This window comes from Lactuca serriola, chromosome 2 (genome assembly GCF_051521515.1).
Source record: "Lactuca serriola cultivar US96UC23 chromosome 2, Lser_US96UC23_V15, whole genome shotgun sequence".
Lineage (NCBI taxonomy): Eukaryota > Viridiplantae > Streptophyta > Magnoliopsida > Asterales > Asteraceae > Lactuca > Lactuca serriola.
Genome location: NC_136409.1, coordinates 209,181,521 through 209,200,843, shown reverse-complemented (window position 1 = coordinate 209,200,843; position 19,323 = coordinate 209,181,521). Strand labels below are relative to the sequence as shown.

Sequence of the window (19,323 nt, the reverse complement as noted above, 5' to 3'; positions counted from 1 at the left end):
CACTTACTCAAGAGTTGGGTACAGATTTATAGAGTTAAAGAAAAAAAACAAAAACATGTATGTGTTTGCACGAGTATCTGAACGTAAGGCATGATCATGTGTATATACATGTAGGTATGAATGTGGGGGTAGGGTGTGTGTAGGGGTGGGTGAGGATGTGGGTGTGTGTTTAGGGGTAGGGTCGGGTTTGGATAATAATTTGTTTTCATTTGATGAATTCCGACTAAAATAAAGAGAAAGTGGACATACACTTTTGTCTTTTTTATAAAGCATAAGAAATAAAATCTAAAATCTCCGCATCTAACCAAAATTCCTTCAAGCATGTAATTTAATAAAGTTTAAAGATTCTTTTGATTTTGTTGACCAAACCCAATTTTACTGGAATTTATATTCTAATTCCTCCAAATTCCTTCAAAATTTATGAACTAAACGTTCCCTAAAATTTTGGGGAGCCATACACAACACAACTTTTTGCTATTCACAACAACTGATATTTTAAAGGATTGTACAACATACGGATTGTACAATACTCTAAAACATAAATTTTTATGTATCGCAAAAAGAAGTTGTGTAATGATGACTTCCCAAATTTTTTAGTTTTGTTGGCACCATTTTTTAACACTTGACAAAGGAGGTAATCTAATGTTGGTGACACAATGCAAGATGATAAACAAGCCTTGTTGATTTTTTCACCCCTTCCCAATTTGTGCTTATTATGTTAGACATGTAAAGCATAACCTGGTCTTTTTCCATTTACGAGGGAAATAAAACAAAATCACACATTCTAAAACAAATACTTGCTACATTGATACAAATCACTTCAAAACTTTCACCCACGCCTTTCTTGTAAATATTAGGTGTCATTCTGTTGTTAATTTTACAACTTTCAAGAATCGCTAAAAGTCGCAGTTTTCAGATACTTGAAACTACTTATTATTAATACAAAAAAGTTTTTATATTAAAAAAAAAAAACAAATACACCTTTGAGTCTGATTACTTCTGTACAAATTTGGTCAAGGCTGATATATCAAGAGCTGAGAACTCATTTACAGCTGCAACCACTGCTAGTCCAAGTTTTATAGCATCCTCATTGCTTGGGGCCTACAAATTTCATTTATATTTATTTATTTTTTTACAAATTAATTTTAAAAAAAAAATTGATTTACCTCGATGTTGAGGGGCAAAACAGGGTCATGGAGTGAAAGTCTGAGAAGGAACCAGCCACCATATCCAGACACCCGTACCCCTTCATGGTTAACAGGTGCTTTTTCAAGCTTGGGATCTGATTCAATTTTGTTTGTTAAATGCTTTAGCACCGCGTTTCCATAGTCTTGAAAAGATCTGTAAACACCACAACCTCTGAATACATTCAGACCTCATGACACATATATAAATATAACATTCACTAAGCACCAAGTAAATCTACATTCAACAATCAGCATACCCTCCTTTCAAATCTGCATGATTTTGATCTATTTTTAATCTAAGCTCAACAGCAACACCCGGTTCCTGTAGTTCCTCAACTAAATCAGTCAAAACTTTGCTTCCACCAGTTTGACCAGAAGCTCTAGCTGATGCAAGTTTGTTCAATAGCTTCACCTGCAAATAAAGTCAAGAAAGTCAACCAACACTATGAAATGAAATATACACATCTTCACACACAAACACACATGTATTGATCGATACATACCATGAGATATGCACCATCATCAAGCCAGTGATTCTCCTTGAGTGCTCCATGGCCACTTGTCTCAATGGCCAAATGTGACTCCTCGCCAACAGAATTCTGTAAAAAAGTATCATTATTGTGTCTGATAATCAATGTAAAAAATTTACATGAATAAACATCATTCTGTATTAACTTCTCACCAAACGAATGCCTTCATCAATGACATTTTTATACCCTCTTTTGAACCGATGATGCTTCCCTCCTGTGAAAATTTGGCAACTATCAAACAAGTAAAATATGATTTAATACAAAAATAGAATCACTGATGTAAAGGCTCTTCTTACCTAGTTTCTTCTCGATGAATATAGTAAGCCCATCTGAAGTAACACTGTCTGTGACAATTGTTGTTCCAGGGTGCTAGCAGGACAAAAAAGCAGTAACTACCTCAAAATCATGGCTATGAACAGTTTTAGGGAAACTTACTTCTTCTAAAACAATAGCAGACATCAAAGCAATCAGACGATTCCGGTTAAACTCACGACCAGTGGAATCCACAGCAGCAGATCTGATTTACACTCCATAATTGACATAATTGCCCAAATTCAATTTTATAACTAAAGGAAAAAAATTTAATATGTAAAATTAATATTAGAAGATCACCTATCAACATCAGTGTCAAAGATGATCCCTAAATCGGCTTTGTTATCAAGCACAGCTTGAGTAATTGCCTTCATTGCTGCCTTGTCCTCGGGGTTAGGGATATGATTGGGAAATAACCCTGAAAATTGGTCAGGTTTACTTTTACTTAAGTAACAGTTGGTTAAATACAAAAACTTGCTTAAATTAGTTTTCCATTCTGTTACTTTATTACCATCTGGTTCTAGAAACTGACTGCCAGTAGTAATAGCACCTAAAGGCTCCAACACATTTCCCTGAAAAACAAAATAACATGTGAAAAGTAATCTTCACATATACTACATAATTTACCTCATATTTTATATATCATTCTTAAAAGATAACTTACAGCAAAAAAGCCACCAGCTCCATTCCCAGCATCCACAACTATATGAAATCCTTCCAATGGCTTTTCTGTAATCCAAATCCAAGTAAGAAAATAAGCATGAGAGAATAAAAAAAAAAAGTAATCTTCACATATACCTATGTTTCCTGAAGCTTTGCGAACTGCTGTTACAAGGTTAGATGCGTAAATAGCCATGTAGTCAACTTTAGTGATGGAAGATGAAACTTTTCTTTCTGCCTCTTCTAGAGATTCTGGTGTGAATCCATTGTATATGTTTGCAGCACGCTCTAGGATGTCTTTAATGTCGGGTTTTCCAAGGCCTCCTTCATTAGTGAAGAATTTAAAACCATTTCTATTATAAGGAAGATGGCTTGCTGTTATCATGATAGCTCCATCAACTGGACATAGAAAGTCTTCATTTTTTGTCAGTGTACTATTGAACATTGCTGGAGTAGATGCTAATCTACAGAAAACATCATTGAAAATAATTAAGAAGATCATAACACCCAAAAAGAAAAAAATCAAAATAAATGAAGAAATGATTACAACTACATTACCCGTATTGCACAACATCAAAGCCTACACTAGCAATTCCCCGAGAAGCTGCATCCTGGAAAAAACATTAGGTTGATATATGGTTTTATGGTGTCAATAGGGAATTAGATACTATCCACAAAAGTTAATACCTGTAGCTTTTGTGCAGAAATTCTAGAATCATGGCCAATTGAGATTTTGAGACGTGTAGATGAATCGGCTTTTTTCTTATCTAAAAGCCATGCAGCAAAAGCAGCTGCTATGGCTTGTGTCACTGGCTCTGTGAGGTTAAGGGGTTCTCCAGCAGCACCATCAACAGCAACACCACGAATATCACTGCATTCAGGTGTATGTATGTAGATTATAATAGGTTACCAATATACAGATAAGTTACTAAATTTGTTTGTCATACTGAAACTTCAAGAAGGAAAAGCTTACCTCCCATTTTGAAGTTTGAGAAAATCTACTTTTTCAAGTGATGGTACTGCAGTAGTTGAAATAGCAGCTGAAAAAGAAGTCTATCAGAAACCAAACTTCATGTATAAAAAAAAAAGATAAAAGCTAAAAAGCACATCAAAACAGCTAAAAATACACCCTTTTCATAACAACTCCAAATGCAATGTTTTCTATATGAATGGATCTTTTTTTATACCACTAAAGATACGCCCTTTTTGTAAATAAAATGAGATATAGAAAGAAGAAAGGCCAACACATATATTATATATTAGGATGTGGGTTATGTTGAGAATCTTAAAGGGCCTTATACTTTTGGTTGCATTTGATATCATCCTTGATGATAAGAGTCTAGAACAGACCATTGCAGTAAACAACTCGTTGTTTATTGTTTGACACATTACGCAATTGCATGGTTGAGATGCGTGTCCATGGCAACTTCCTTCCTTGAAAGAGAAGCAAGTTGTGTTTATATTGGACACATCGGTCCCTTTGATATAGGGTGCAGAACTGCCTATTTTGCTGGCAGGAATATGCACTTGGTAAATTTTGAACAATTTTCCCCATCATAACTGCATAAAAGATTTGGAGTTTTATCAAATTTCAGATTAAGAAGATTTCAAATGAAAAAACCAAAGTTTTTAAGTGCCTGTATTTGTGTATTTTCACAAATTATATTGTTTTACCTAATTGAACCTCTAAGATGTCACCAAATGTAAGGCTCTTTAAGGTTTGGACCAAAGTTCACAGAACAGATAGTTTAAATTGAAATTCACTACCGATAATGCATTGAAGGAAAGTTAAAGATCTAATGGCAAGTGTTTTTCTCACTTTCCTTTAGGGTTAATAAGGGTACACACAAAGGGAGATCGTCTGGATACTCTTACTCTCAGTTGCAACAAGGTATTAAACACGAACAAGTGCCCTTTAAAAGACTTTGTGTGCTTTCTCATACAGCATCTATAATGTACTGTTCAAGAATTTTAGAGAGAATAAAGGGAAGAAGGAAGACACATGAGCTGGAGAACAACAAAAAGGAAGTATAATTTGGGAGGGCAGAATGAGGTGGAATGCCAAGTTGGCATACAATGAATTAAATCCAACCATAATGGGACACCAAGTTGGCATACAGCAAATTTGGAGTTGAATGTCCATTGAACTGTTGAATGGGGAAAAAGGGATCACATTCTTAATATGATGTTGATGTGGCAGTCAATTGAACTTTGTAGAGTTCAATGGACTGTAGAGATTAAATGAAAAGGTTGTATTGAAAGTGGAATGTGAATGTGTCAATCGATTGGACTTTGTAGAGTTAATGGATTGTGGATGCCCATATATTAAAACGCCAAAAAGAATGTATAATGTCTTGTGAGATCAAGAGTCCTGGTTTGACTTTTATCAGTGGGGCTGATAATTACTCATACGCAAAACTATGGATCCGATCATGTCAAATACATAGTGTAGCTACACTAAACTATGTAATTACCACCATGGCACCACCCATAGGTTCGCGTTCTCCTTGAAAACCAAGTGAATCTACTTCAATATATTCAATACGAATAATATACCTTTCAATTGACATAAGACTCGATTTCATGAATACCGAAGAACATGTATCCATAAACCTCCTTTCTTAATTGAATTTGTGTATTAAACAATCTATCATCTCGTCTAGATACAAACAAGTTGTTATCAAACATTAATTTTTCTTTATTCCGATAAACCTACAGGTAAGTCGTTAATTCCCCGTAGCTGTTCTCCAAAAAATTTAACGTATCAGATAAATTGAACAAACAAAAATCAAAATTTTCAAGTATGATCGAGTTAAACGGCCTTTTCTTCGAGTGAACGCCTGATTAAATCCGCACAGATAGAATCGAACAAACAAACAATGAACATAAGAACATATAAATAGAGACTAAAAATAAGTTGCTGACCTGCCATTATCACAGATGCTCTGTCTGTGTGTTTGAGAGGGGGAGAAAGAGATGAAAAATGGGCGGAGAAGCTGAGGGGAAGAGGTAGAACCGTAGAAGGGCAATGGCAGAGCAGATCAGCAGACCAGCCACACCAGCGTGCAGTGCACGTGTGTTGTAGTCAGAAATTTCACCTACTTTTTGTTTCGGGTATCGATCCGATTCGCTTTCAAAAATGGGCTCCAAGTCCTTTGTTATGACCTTTTTATCTACATTATGTAATTTAAGGTGTCGTGTTGATACATGCTTGAAAGTTGAAGGGGTGAATATGTAAAACTAAAGTCATCTGCCGCCTTGGATTTGCGTGAGGTCTACGACAAGGGTCGTGAGATTAGAATTTAGGGTTTCGATTTCATTGATACGGTCAATACATCCAATTGATTTTGCAGGAGAAAATCGAAGATCGAAAAAGATGATCGAGGTGGTGTTGAACGATCGTTTGGGGAAGAAGGTTCGTGTGAAGTGTAACGGTGATGACACCATCGGCGACTTGAAGAAGCTCGTTGCAGCTCAGACGGGCACTCGCGCTGACAAGATCAGGATCCAGAAGTGGTACAATATCTACAAGGATCATATCACTCTCCAGGACTACGAGATTCACGATGGCATGGGTCTCGAACTCTACTACAATTGAGATTGTCGCTATGTGATTTTCCGTAAGTTTGATGAGTGCCAATAACTTTTAAACACTCGAATATGGTTGTGTATGAATAAATTATATGTTTTGTATGATATCTAGTATGAATATGCATGTAATTACCAAAACTCGGTACCGCCTTCACATCCTGATCACTTACTTGATCTTGAATGTTCGTTAATTTCCCAATTTGTTTCTTTTAACGTTTTGGTGAAATTTAGGGCAAATATGTGAGCTTCTCCTTTTGGTAAATCAGATATGTAATTGGAATTTGTTGTTTTTTACATATTGGTTACTTACTTTGAATCTTTGATGCTTTATGTGATGTGCTAGCTTCATCATGGTACGGGGAAAACCGGAAAATAACTCAATTATCTTTGAATTGCAGAACTGCATGCTTTATGTTCTATAACTAGTTAAGATCTTAGCATTTGCTTGAAAGCCATGCTTGAGTCTGACTTGATTGGGCTTTTTGAGCTAATAAGATGATCAATTTTGTTGGTGGTTCATCTAGGATATACGAGTCACAGCGGTTGGTTTGACTTGTGATTTAGTAAATTTATGGTTAGGTTCAATTAAAATCATACACTAGAGTTCAAAAATCTATTATAGCAGAGGGAGAGGGGATCTTATATCTATTTACCCAAGATATGTTGATGAATGATGATACCATTGGGAATCTCAGTAAGCATTCTTTCTCCCAACTTCAACAAATTACCCCTTTTCTACCCTTCCAGGGGTTCATCAATCTTCTCTCATGATCAGGTACTTTTTCTATTTGTATTGCAATCCTGGTTTAGTTTTGTAGGTTTATTAATTATAGTATAAGTTTCATCTCTCTGAAATCTGAATCATATACATAACCTAACCTAATTGGGTATTTTGATTTGAGGTTCGTGTTTGTGGGTTCTTGTAAAGGTAAAAAAAAAAAAAAAACTTTTTGGGATTAGAAACCGGTTTGACTTGAACTTGAAGCTGACCCTGTGGTTTGGGATCGGTTTGGCATGTGTAAGGTTGGAACCAGTTTAGCCTTGATAATTGTCTTTAATTAGTTAGTAAGAGCAATAAGGTCATTATCTTGTTAGATCAATTAGGTGAGTACTTGGTATAGATAGGTGGTTAGTAGTGTTGGTGAGGAATATCTTGGATCTATCTTTGTATGTCTTCACGTTTACTAGTAATCATTCAGTTCTTAATTTAATCAGCAAGTTCTAAATACTTAAGAGTGCATCGGATTACTTCATATTGTTTGGGTTTTCACCCGTTGTACTGTGCTGGATGCCCTAAACGATCTCAGTTCTTATGTTAAATGAGTCGAGACCTCTTTTTCCAAAACAAAAGTCTTCCTCATATCACGTATGTTGGCTTTCCAAAGCATTAAATTGTGGGTAAATAGTTGATAAGAATTCCTCTTTGGATAACAATGTAGCTTGGATTCTTGTAGCCATTAAATTTTAATTTTAATGTTTTAAGTTTTAATCTTTAATTTCCCTTTAATCGTTTAATTATTAAATCAATTAGTAGTCGAATTGCATTCCCAAATGTAAATTAAATAAATGAAGTCCGACAAATTTGCAAAAGACTACCCAATGGGGAAATTATAAGGTATTTAGAAAATTTTCATACTACATTTATGTTTTTTTAGCATTTTTTTATCATCACATCTAACTAGGATTTTGTCTGGAGCGCGTTGTAGCTGCATCAATCTGCTTTATATAATGAATTTTGATGATTTTATTGATAAAAATAGGCAACATTGTATTTGTTGGTAGAACACAAAATATATACAGTCGATACAACTGACTAACTTCAATTTATATCGTCTAATAAAAACGTATTATATGTGATCCAACTAATACGTAAGACAATAAAATAAGCACAAAAACATACCTAAAATTTTTGTTGAAACATAAAGAAACTCGAACTTGACTTAAAGTATTATTCATTTTTAAATTTAACGAACAAAAGTTTTAAATTTACGTCCAGAAAAACAAGTTTAAAAAAATTATTATATTAAACTAACGAACATTCTATATTTATGTCGTGACGTTGGCCATCTCGAATTTTGATATATATATATATATATATATATATATATATATATATATATATATATATATATATATATATATATATATATATATATGTATATGTTTTTTTCTCAAATTAATGGAGTAAATTATTAAAAACATCATGATTAGATCTATTATGGGTAGACACCAAAGTTTAAAAAGTTAAAACGATAAAACAATATTTTATAAAGTTCAAAAAGAATGAGTTAAAGTGACATTTTAAAAACGGCTAATAACATATAAGTAATGTTTTTTGCATATAACATTTTTATTTGAAAAAAAATACATATTCAAATGATAAAATACACATAATATTTATATATAAATAATGGTTATATATATATATATATATATATATATATATATATATATATATATATATATATATGAAAAAAAAATACACATTTAAATGATAAAATACAAATATAATGCTAAAAAAACGTTTTTAAAGCTATAAATTTATTTAAAGGTATTTATATGTTTAAAAATTTTATTTAGACATTTAATTATGTATTTATATATTTGAAAACATGTGTATACATTGTAAAACATATTTATACATTTAAAATATATTTATATCTATTAAATACATATAAATACAACTTTTTAATGCATTAACTACATATTCATTTGTATAAATACGTTTTTGAAACATATACATATGATTTCGAATATATAAATACATATTTAAATATAAAAATATGTTTTTTTGCGTATAAATACTTTTAAAATATATTTATGTTTTTATAAACGTATTTTTTAGCTTTAGAAAAAAATATTTATGTATTTAAAAACATATTTAACAATATATATTTAGATTCATAAAAATATATAATATAAACAATAATAATAATAATAATCAAAATCAAAATAATAATCCAAATATTCAAAGAAATATGATAATTATTATCAGTGACATATGATATATTGAAATGGTTAGCCATAAATAAACACAAATGCATACAACCTAGTGGTAAAATGTGTTGTTTGTATCAGTTTCGTCAGAGTTTGAAACCCGCCCGATACAGTTCTTATGCGTGCATAGTGTGTTTTTTTAATCAAATAACACCTCAGCGCTTTGTCAGCAAAGAGTGCACAGTCAGCGTTGATGTGGCGTGCCATCTGTTCAGATGACCTGCAAGCGACCGGCAAACCGCCCTAAAAGGGTAAAATGCAAAATATAAACCAAATATGCGGTTTTAATGAACCTAAAAACATAAAAGGGTAAACCAGCTATTTCTTGAAAACTTTAGAGCTTTTATGGCATTAGCCCTTTTAAAAATAAAACAAAAAAGTATTATTTTAAAAAGTTTTTAAAAAAATAGAAGTATCGTTATATAAAAATAAAAGGGTGCAAAGAGTAGAGTTGCACATCGTAGGTCACAGACCAATCTTGGGTTGGTCTCGAAATGGTCCGGTTTTTTCGGGGTCGGTTTCAAAATGATTCATTTTTTTTCAGACCAATCTCGACGGTCTCCAGTTGGTTTTTTTTTCGGTCCGGTCTTTTTCAAACAGGTCTCGGTCTTTTTTGGTTCGGTCTCGCGGTCTTTTCATGCGCTTTTTCGATTCGATTAATGAGTTTTTTTTATTCGGTTTCGGTATCTTTCGATTCTTTTGTTTCGGTTTCGAGTTTTTTCTGTAAACAAATATGTGATTAACACCATCATGATGGATAAGATTTATTAAAAAGGATAATTTAAGTTTAATAAAAAAATTAGATAATTTGTGATTAAAATTGTATAATTAATACAAAAATGATGTACTTATAAAATTTGGCTACTGGTTTATTTTTTAGACCGCTCTCGGACCTGTCTCGGTCAGTCAATGATCAATCTTGTGTCAGTTTCGGAATGGTCCGCTTTTTTTGAACCGGTCTTGAGCCGGTCTGTTTTTCGATCTGATCTTTTTTCAATTCGGTCTCAGTCTTTTTTAGGTCCGGGCCAAACTCGATCTTTTGTGGAGGTCTACCAAAGAGTCCATAGAAACATTCACCGTTGCTTTATTAATATATAGTTAGTTTTAAAATTTTAGATGGCTTGTATTATTAGGCCCACTTTCCTATAATAGTGCAATACTGCAATGTAGGTAACATGTTATTAGGCCCACTATAGTTATTCATAACAATATATGGTTCGTTTTTAAGGTGCAAGAACCTTATATTCATTTAAGTAAGCTACAAAGAATCTTAAACGAACCTTATCTTGGAGGAATTAAGGTGAGTGCTTAGTACACTTGAATCTTACTTTAATACACTAAGAAATATGTTACTTCCAATTATACTTAGTAGGTATATCTTATTTTGGTAAGAACTTGAGAATCCTTAACCATAAATAACTACTTTCTACCCTAAACTTATGAAATGCTTAATGATATTCACTAGTGTATAGAAATTATATGTTGATTATATAACTACATCTTCATATGAAAGTAGCCTTGTAAATCTAGTGTCCGTGTACATGGAAGTCCTTATGTAGCATATATGAATGGATGACAATCCAAATTAGCTCATTGTTACAAAAAAGGAAGGGGATTTAAAATGGCGAAGTCGAAAATGATGGAATTTATACCTTGCAAATTACGCATGTATAACGCGTGTAAATTGTTGAACTTAAGTTTCTACTTATAACATGTAAGCCTAATGTACTACTTGAATTCGTGAATCAAGTAACGAGAATGCTCATCAAGGACTAGTCGAGAGATGAATGATAGTAATTGACTTTCTACTTAACCATATTTTGACATTCCTAAACCATTCCGTGCTTGTTATGAAAACATTATGATTGTTATTCTTAAGCATTATCAAACATTAGGACCAAAAAAAAATATTTTATAAGCTATCTACAATTTTTTTTCGTTCGAAATATCTTGCAAGATAAAACACTTACAAGGTATATAAACAAATTATTTGATTGGTTCTTACGGAAGAAATATTATATCTTATTTGACCAATGAGGCCAACAAACAATTTATTACAATTTAAATAATAACTAAAATAAAAAATAAAGACATCGGCTCTTATCTGATATACCTAGTGATCTTCAACAAGTTATGTGATTCATTATAATTACCATGAATAAGTGATATAGCATGTTTTCGATACTCAACGGTTTGGTTGAACAAAGTCTCCGCAATTTCGGAATCCCCTACCTCATGGCATGTTCTCCCCCCTCGGAATTGGTGAGTTGATTCCTTTCCTCGGAAATGTACTTGTTGTTTATTGTTAACCCATTCAATTTAGTGAAAAAGCGTTGGTGGCATTTTAATTTGCCTTTTATGGACTGGATTTGAATGATAGTTATTAAAATTTATATTGTTGTGGTTTCTTAATAGAATTTTTGATGTTCCTCATGTTGTGGATGTCATTATGACTTGTGAGAACACAAATTTATTAAATAAAAAGATTAAAATTTTCACAAATAAATGATATATTATGATCCTTAATATAAATAATTCAACCCAAAATAATAGTTGTTGGGGACATAGCAAGAATATATATATATATATATATATATATATATATATATATATATATATATATATATATATATATATTTTGGGTTGAATTATTTATATTAAGGATCATAATATTTCATTTATTTGTGAAAATTCACAGTGGATGGATAACTGATAATTGAAAAACTAGTTGATAGCTGATGAAAAAAATAATGTTTAATAAACTTAAATAATAAACTAATTGAAATATATAATACGATATAAAATGGTATGTATAAGATTCATTTATTTATAACTAATAAAGTGTATATTTTGAAGATTTAAAAAGAAAAAAGTCAATAAACTCGTTGAAACATTAATCTGACTAAGGTTAAAAAAAACTAGTTTATAAATTATTTTTAGTTTGTCAAACATAACAACCTAAAAAAGCTTAAAAAATAAACTAATTTATAAGTTAGTTGTGGCCTAATAAAACTGTCACTACATGATAATCTCATTAATAAATGAACGATTATAAAAGATCTAAAAATTTAATATGATGTATTTAATATCTTTAATCATAATAAATATTTCTATCGACGTGCCTAATAAAAAGATATCTCCTCTAACAGGCATATAAATGTTGCCTTCAATGAACAAGTTGCTAAAGTTTAGCTTTAACGATCATATTTGACAATTCTATGGAATTTATCCCTAAATGATTTGTTTTCCATTAGTCGAGATGAGAAGGCATTTCATGACTAACCAAATATTTTGGTAGACGATAAAGGGGAGAAGTAGTTCATGTAATGACAATCCTTGGGACTCCCATTTACGTATACAAAAGTCGAGTCAAATTAGTACAAAACCCAAATATTCATCGGGTTATCAGATCCTGTATATGATGGATGTATGCTAATACATATAATTTTTAAATGTTTCTGAAACCATTATAAAATGTCTTCCAAACCAATCCCGAAAAACTACTATGTCCACAACTTGATCCATCTAGTACATTTGGATTGAGGGTGACACATATACTGTATGGATCAATTATAATGTGATCCATCATCCATGTGTGATGTGAACATGAATATATTTTATCAAATATGGTGTCTATATTTAAAGCTTCAAATACACATAATTTCGACACTTTGTATAATGTGTATCAAAAGTTATAAATTAACAACTTCATAATAAAATATAAAGAATTGGAATCAATGGGTGTCAAGGGCTCCCTATTATTTGGCGGAAAATCAATCAAAATCAAAGACATTATTTAGTTGTCCTTAGTTGACAGAGTGTAGTGAAATATATTGCAAGTGATCCAACGGGTTCAGTTACTCATTGTTTTGTTTGGAATGTTGCAATTCTTTTGGTTTATACTTTTGGATACATGACATTTTTATATATTTTTTTGGTTTTATTTTTGGTTATAGACCTTGAAATCAAAGTGATGATGATTAATGGATTGATTTTCAATCACCTTTGAATTGAGGTAGATATATATTATAACTGAAAATGTGTTATATTACCCTTGTTAGCATTGATGGATCTTATGTCTTTATTTATTCCCGGGATATCATGCCTTGTGTCTTGTGAAGTAATTTTTCTTTTTAAAATTTTCCTACTTATTACTCCTCGTTATATCAAAATAAATATCAAAATTAAAAAATAAAAATAAAAAATTAATGGTATCCACGTAATGTATTCGGTTTTTATTCATGACTTGACTAAAACGAATTGGTACCAATTTGGGAACCATTTGAACAGAAAACTAATCTATTTATAACTCTGTAGATTAAAACCAAATTAGATATAACCAATATTAATTTGATGTAGTCTTATTTGGACCCTCTTAATTTTTGAGTTAATATCAGTTTCTACTCACCCTACACTCACACCTATTTAGGAGTGTGACGTAAGCCTAGGAGTTATTTATGGGAAGTCTTGGTTTTCAAAACAAAAGCATTGGATGCTTTCCATTATATACTAAAATAGTAAAATTTATGTGACTTTACTTTTCACCACACTTCTTCTAACTTACCACTCAAAGTTTTACTGCCTGTTTCTTTTTTCTTTTTTTCTAACTATATTTTTGTTAAAAATTAAAGGCAGCACAAATTTTTTGAATGCTTTTTGCTTCTAATTTTTAAAGAAAGTTAAATTCAACAATAGGGTTTTTGACTTTTAATTTTCATTTTATATAAAAAAAAACTCCTAATCTAAAAAATATGTCAAATAACTTTTTAAAAACGTTTACAGGTTAAGTTTTAGTTTTATATAATTTACACTTTAATAAATTATTTATTTTACTAAACATTTATATACAAATAAAATAAAAGCTAAAATTTCTAGTTCAGGCAACCAGTTTTCAGCCTTGCAACAACAAATTACCCACTTTCAAATAGTTTTGTCAAATACATCTTAATATTAAGAGTAAATTATTGAAATCATCTCTGTGATTTGGTCAAAATTGCACGCTTGATCCCTAACTTTTTTTTTTGCACTCGGATCGTCCCTATGGTTTGATTTTGTTGCGTTTTTCGTTCCTATAGTTTGGTAAAAATTGCATGTTTGGTCCTTAACTTTATGTATGTAAGGGACGAAAAATGCAACAAAATCAAACCACAGGGACGAAAAACGCAACAAAATCAAACCACAGGGACGATCCGAGTGCAAAAAAAAAAAGTTAAGGATCAAACGTGCAATTTTAACCAAACCACAGGGACGATTTCAGTAATTTTAATATTAATTAACTTATTTTTTATATTTTTATAACAATAAGTAAAAATACGTGAATTATAATTACAAAAAGAAAATTATACATATATTTTATAAAAGCACAAACAATGGGTTTTTAAATGGAAGATGGTCATCAAAGGTGAAGGTTATAAAGAAAGAGGCGTTTAAAGTTTTTCAAAATAAATTCAAAGAGAGATGTGTCTCATGTCCCAAGTTGATAAATTCCCACTTTCAGAACCTTGATATGACGATGTTATCCTTTTTGAAGCCTCTATTACTATCTCTAAAGTCCAGAACGCGTTGTGGGTTTGTGGTGGAGACAAGGCTCTCGGACCAGATGTACTTACGTTTAAACTAATACGCAAATATTGGAACCTGATGTACCCTGATGTGATGCAGTGTGTTAGGCATTTTGAAGACTGTAGGCAGAGAGCTCAAGGCTGCAACTTGTCGTTCATAACACTAGCACCAAAAGTAAAATACCCCACTGTGCTTGATGAACTCAGACTAATCAATTTAATTGGATGCCTGTATAAGATTATCTCAAAGGTGATTGCTATAAGGCTTAAATTAGTTATAAGAAAGGTCGTAGGTGAGGTTCAGTTTGCCTATATCGAAGGTCAGAACATACTTGATGAACCTTTAATAATTAATGACATACGTGCTTAGGTCAAGAGTTGTAAAAAGAAATTGTGTAACACCCTGTTTCAAATCATTTCCTAATTCGGGTCCGTGACCCGAATATCAGTTATCATTGGGCTATGGGCCTTGGGGAATGAGAGATTTAAACCCCCTTGGATGTCGATAATATAGATTAGATGATCCGAGAGTTCGGTTTGTGTTTTGGAGCCCAAAGGTATAACCGTAAAGTGATAGTCCGTGCCTTTTATGAATTTTGGATTTAAACTCAGGAAGTTTTAATACAAATGAGAGTTGATAGAATTGTAAAGTTTCTCATTACCTTTCTATGGATATAAAGAACGTCAAAATCGAACTTATAACGAAGAAGTTATGGCCTTCGGAAGATTGGTGATTTTAGTCCCTAACCAAGTACGCTAGGCGTACTCTAGGAGTACGTTGGGCATACTCTAGGAGTACGCTGGGCATACTGGCTTGATAATCTGATCGTGGAGGCACACACATACGTGGGGCGTACGGCTAACAAGGCAAACCCAAATTTTTAGGGTTTGTGCCCTATTTAAACACCTTAAGTTGCTTTTAGACTCTCTTATGACCAACCTCCACTTCTCTAAACCTTAAAAAAGAAACCCTAAGTGGCCTTTGAATGTTTTGAGCTTCGAAGTGAGCTTTGAGTGTTTTTTTAGTAATTTTGAAGGAAGAGGAACTCTTGAGTTGCATTAGTGTAGCTAGAGCTTTTGGATCCAGAATCATCATCAACTTGGAAAGCTTTTGAGGTATAAAGCTCTTAACTTGATGGTTCATTTTGTTAGATCTAGTTAGGGCATGTTTTTGTGCTTTTTATGGTCAATTAAGTCATACATGAGAGTATGAGCTACTCCAGAAAATAAGGATAATAGATCTCAGCATTTTTGAGGTCCCTTGTTCATAAAAATGCAATATTGATGAGTTATAGTGGACCATGCATGAGTTAGGGTTCTTGTTGTGGATTTTATTAAGTATTGGGTCCCATTAAGACATACAAAGGAGTAAAGTTGTCAACTTTAAATATTAAGACATCATTTAGGATCAGATCTGACAATTGGACATAATGGCTTAACCAATTAAGCACTTAATGGAAAGTTAGTCTTGCCGCAAAGTACGTTGAGCATACCCAACCCGTACACCGCACATACTGGCCAAAGATGGTGTACACTAGGCATAAGTCTGAGTACGTCGGGTGTACTCAACAGCTGACTTTTGCGATTTGGGCCATATTTGGACTATTAGGGTTTTAGGCCTTGTTGGGTCAATAAGCTTTCTAACTTTGATCCATTGTTAGGTTTATCCTTCTTAGAGTTGGGCACATAATGGGCTTTGGCCTCATTTAGGAATTTGAGCCATATTGGGCTTTTGGAGCCATTAGGTTGGGCCTCAGTTATTTAAATTTTCTTTTTTGTGGTGAAATTGGTAAATCGTCATTTAGCTACCTTCAAATAATTTACAATTGGATTACGACATCCTTTTTCTGAATTGTGAATTATTGTATTGGGTCCTATCCTTAATATTTTATTTTGGGTGTTATATTAAGGATTTCCTATCTAATCAAAAACTTGTCTTTCTTCTTTTACAGATGTCTGGCCCAAACAACGCTTCAAGCTCAAAATCTAACAACAACAACTCCTTGAACCCACTCTCACTCCTGAACATTTGTGGGAGGGTCACATTTGATGGATCCAATTTCAATGATTGGATCAGAAACATTATAATGGCCTTACATTATGAGGATAAGGAACATATTCTCGACAAGGAACTGGTCGAGATAGATGAAGCCACTGCTACTCCCGAAGAAATGGCTGAGCATAGGGCCAAATGCAAGGAAGCGACCAAAGTGTCGTGCATTATGGTCGCCACTATGACTCATGAGCTGCAACAGTTATATGAGGAATTTTGGCCTTACGAGATGTGTCAAAAACTTGATGGAGAAGTACCATCAAAGAGCACGTCAAGATAGGTATGAGATAGTCACCCCATTCATAACAACCAAGATAAAGGATGGAAAGTCCATCACGACCCACCTGCAAAGGATGCATAGGTATGTGGATCGTTTGCTTAAGTTGAATGTTAACTTTGATGAAAGCTGGCTATAGACATAGTCTTGCACTCTTTGCCTCCCTGCTATGATCAGTTCAAAATGACTTATCATCTAAGAAAGGAGGAAGTCACCTTGAGAAAACTTCAAGGTTTGTTAAGAAGTGTTGAAAGTGGATTGAAAGGAAAAAGTGTTAAATCCATTCCTGCCGTTGCCCCAGTCTTGGCTATTGGACAATGAAGGGGGAAAAAGAGGATATCTCCCTCAAAGAACTGGAAGGGAAAGTCTCATGATGGATCTTCTTCAAGTGGATCCAAATGAAAATCCACTTCTGCCCTTCTTGCCTCTGATCCAAAAGAAGCAATGTGCTTCTACTGCCATGAAAAGGAGCACTGGAAACAAAGCAGCCCCAAGTACCTGCAGGACATAAAGGATGGCAAGATCAAGCCTACCTCGGCAGGTATTTATACAAATTTGTCTAAAAGTTCATCGCATTCTAGTTCTTGGGTCCTTGATACAGGATGTGGTTTTCACATTTGCTCTAACTTGCAGGGACTAAAACAAAGTAGGAATGTGGAGCTTGGGAAGATGAACCTGATAATGGGAAATAGGAGATCATCAGCTGGTACCAAGATCGGCATTTATTCTTTAGAGCTTAGCAGTGGATTGTGTTTACATTTGAATAATTGTTTCTACTTGTCAGAAATGACGAGGAATATTATTTCTTTTCATGGTTTGTACAGATAAGGTTTTAGATATTCATTTAACAATGAAAGTGGTTCTATAAATGCTTATTATAATGGTATTTTTATTTTCAAGCATTGTCTTGTGATGGTGTATATGAAACTGTGATGGTTGTAGACAACTTAGGAAATAATGTGTTACATATTGATTCGTCCAATTATTTAGACAAAGCATGCTTGTGGCATTGTCGTCTTGGACATGTCAACAAGAAGCGCATCGCCCAACTCCAAAAGGATGGAGCATTGGAGTCATTTCATCTAAGGTCAGATGACACGTGCGAGTCTTGTTTGCTTGGAAAGATGACTAAATCACCTTTCACTGGTACTTGTGAAATAGGTGAGGGATTGTTGGATCTCATACACACAGATGTGTGTGGTCCCTTCAAATCCACCACAAGGGATGCAAATCGCTTCTATGCGATTTTTACCGATGATTATAGTAGATATGGATATATTTACTTAATCAATCACAAGCCAGAGACCTTTGAAAAGTTCAAAGAGTTTAAGCAGGAAGTGGAGAATCAATTAGGCAGGAAGATCAAGATGCTCAGATCTGATAGAGGTGATGAGTATCTTAGTATCGAGTTCCACGACTATCTTAAGGAATGTGAAATTGTTTCACAATTAACACCTCCTAGGACACCACAACTTAATGGTGTGGATGATAGGCGTAATCGAACCTTGTTGGACATGGTTCATTCCATGATGAGTCGAGCTTCGCTACCAATCTCATTCTGGGGGTATGTCTTAGAGACTGCCGCCCATATCCTTAATATAGTCCCAACGAAGAAGGTTGCCAAAACACCTCACGAGATGTGGACATGGAAATCATTGGCACATATCAAGGTTTGGGGTTGTGAAGCTTTCGTTAGATGAGAGACTCACGACAAGCTTGAACCTCAAAGTGAGTGGTGTATTTTCATCGGCTACCCACAGAAGTCCTTTGGATGCTTGTTCTACAGACCTAGTGAGAACATGGTCTTTGTAGCACGAAGGGGAGTCTGTCTTGAGAGAGAACTCATATGCCAAGGGGACAGTGGGAGGACAACTGATCTTGAAGAGATTCAATAATTAAGCGATGAAGGAACCTTTAACACTAGCACTCAACCTGAGGAAGAAATTTTTGTTAAACCAGTTGACCAATCATTACCTCTTAGACGTTCCATTAGAGTTAGTGTTTAAGATGTGTTGTATGGTTTCCATATAACTACAGAATGTGATATGTTTATCAGTGATAGTACAATGATAAATTTGGATGAACATGCTAACTACAAGGAAGCCATGGCGGGCCCTGAGTCTGCTAAGTGGAAAGAGGCAATGGACAACGAGAT

At 33.4% G+C, this 19,323-nt stretch overlaps 2 protein-coding genes across 3 annotated transcripts; one reads left to right on the top strand and one right to left on the bottom strand.

Annotated features, from left to right (window-relative positions):
- Positions 1-819: 819 nt before the first annotated feature.
- Positions 820-5,773, bottom strand: LOC145088336 (phosphoglucosamine mutase family protein). Of its 2 annotated transcripts, none has more exons than XM_079026609.1 (16): positions 5,615-5,773; positions 4,040-4,249; positions 3,663-3,729; positions 3,377-3,560; positions 3,248-3,300; positions 2,828-3,153; positions 2,694-2,758; positions 2,541-2,601; positions 2,330-2,447; positions 2,153-2,234; positions 2,014-2,086; positions 1,870-1,931; positions 1,691-1,786; positions 1,445-1,599; positions 1,167-1,359; positions 820-1,101 (listed from the first exon to the last, which is right to left on the bottom strand). In XM_079026609.1, the coding sequence occupies exons 1-16, from the start codon at positions 5,619-5,621 to the stop codon at positions 994-996; spliced, it is 1,860 nt and encodes a 619-aa protein (XP_078882735.1). In that variant the 5' UTR covers positions 5,622-5,773; the 3' UTR covers positions 820-993. The 2 variants fall into 2 exon arrangements, with proteins under 2 accessions (XP_078882735.1, XP_078882736.1); XM_079026610.1 differs by having other exon boundaries at positions 1,167-1,341; positions 5,615-5,772.
- Positions 5,774-5,977: 204 nt separating this feature from the next.
- LOC145088337 (ubiquitin-like protein 5) lies at positions 5,978-6,574 on the top strand. Its single transcript, XM_079026611.1, has one exon. The coding sequence runs from the start codon at positions 6,066-6,068 to the stop codon at positions 6,285-6,287; it is 222 nt and encodes a 73-aa protein (XP_078882737.1). The 5' UTR covers positions 5,978-6,065; the 3' UTR covers positions 6,288-6,574.
- The last annotated feature ends 12,749 nt before the right edge of the window (positions 6,575-19,323 follow it).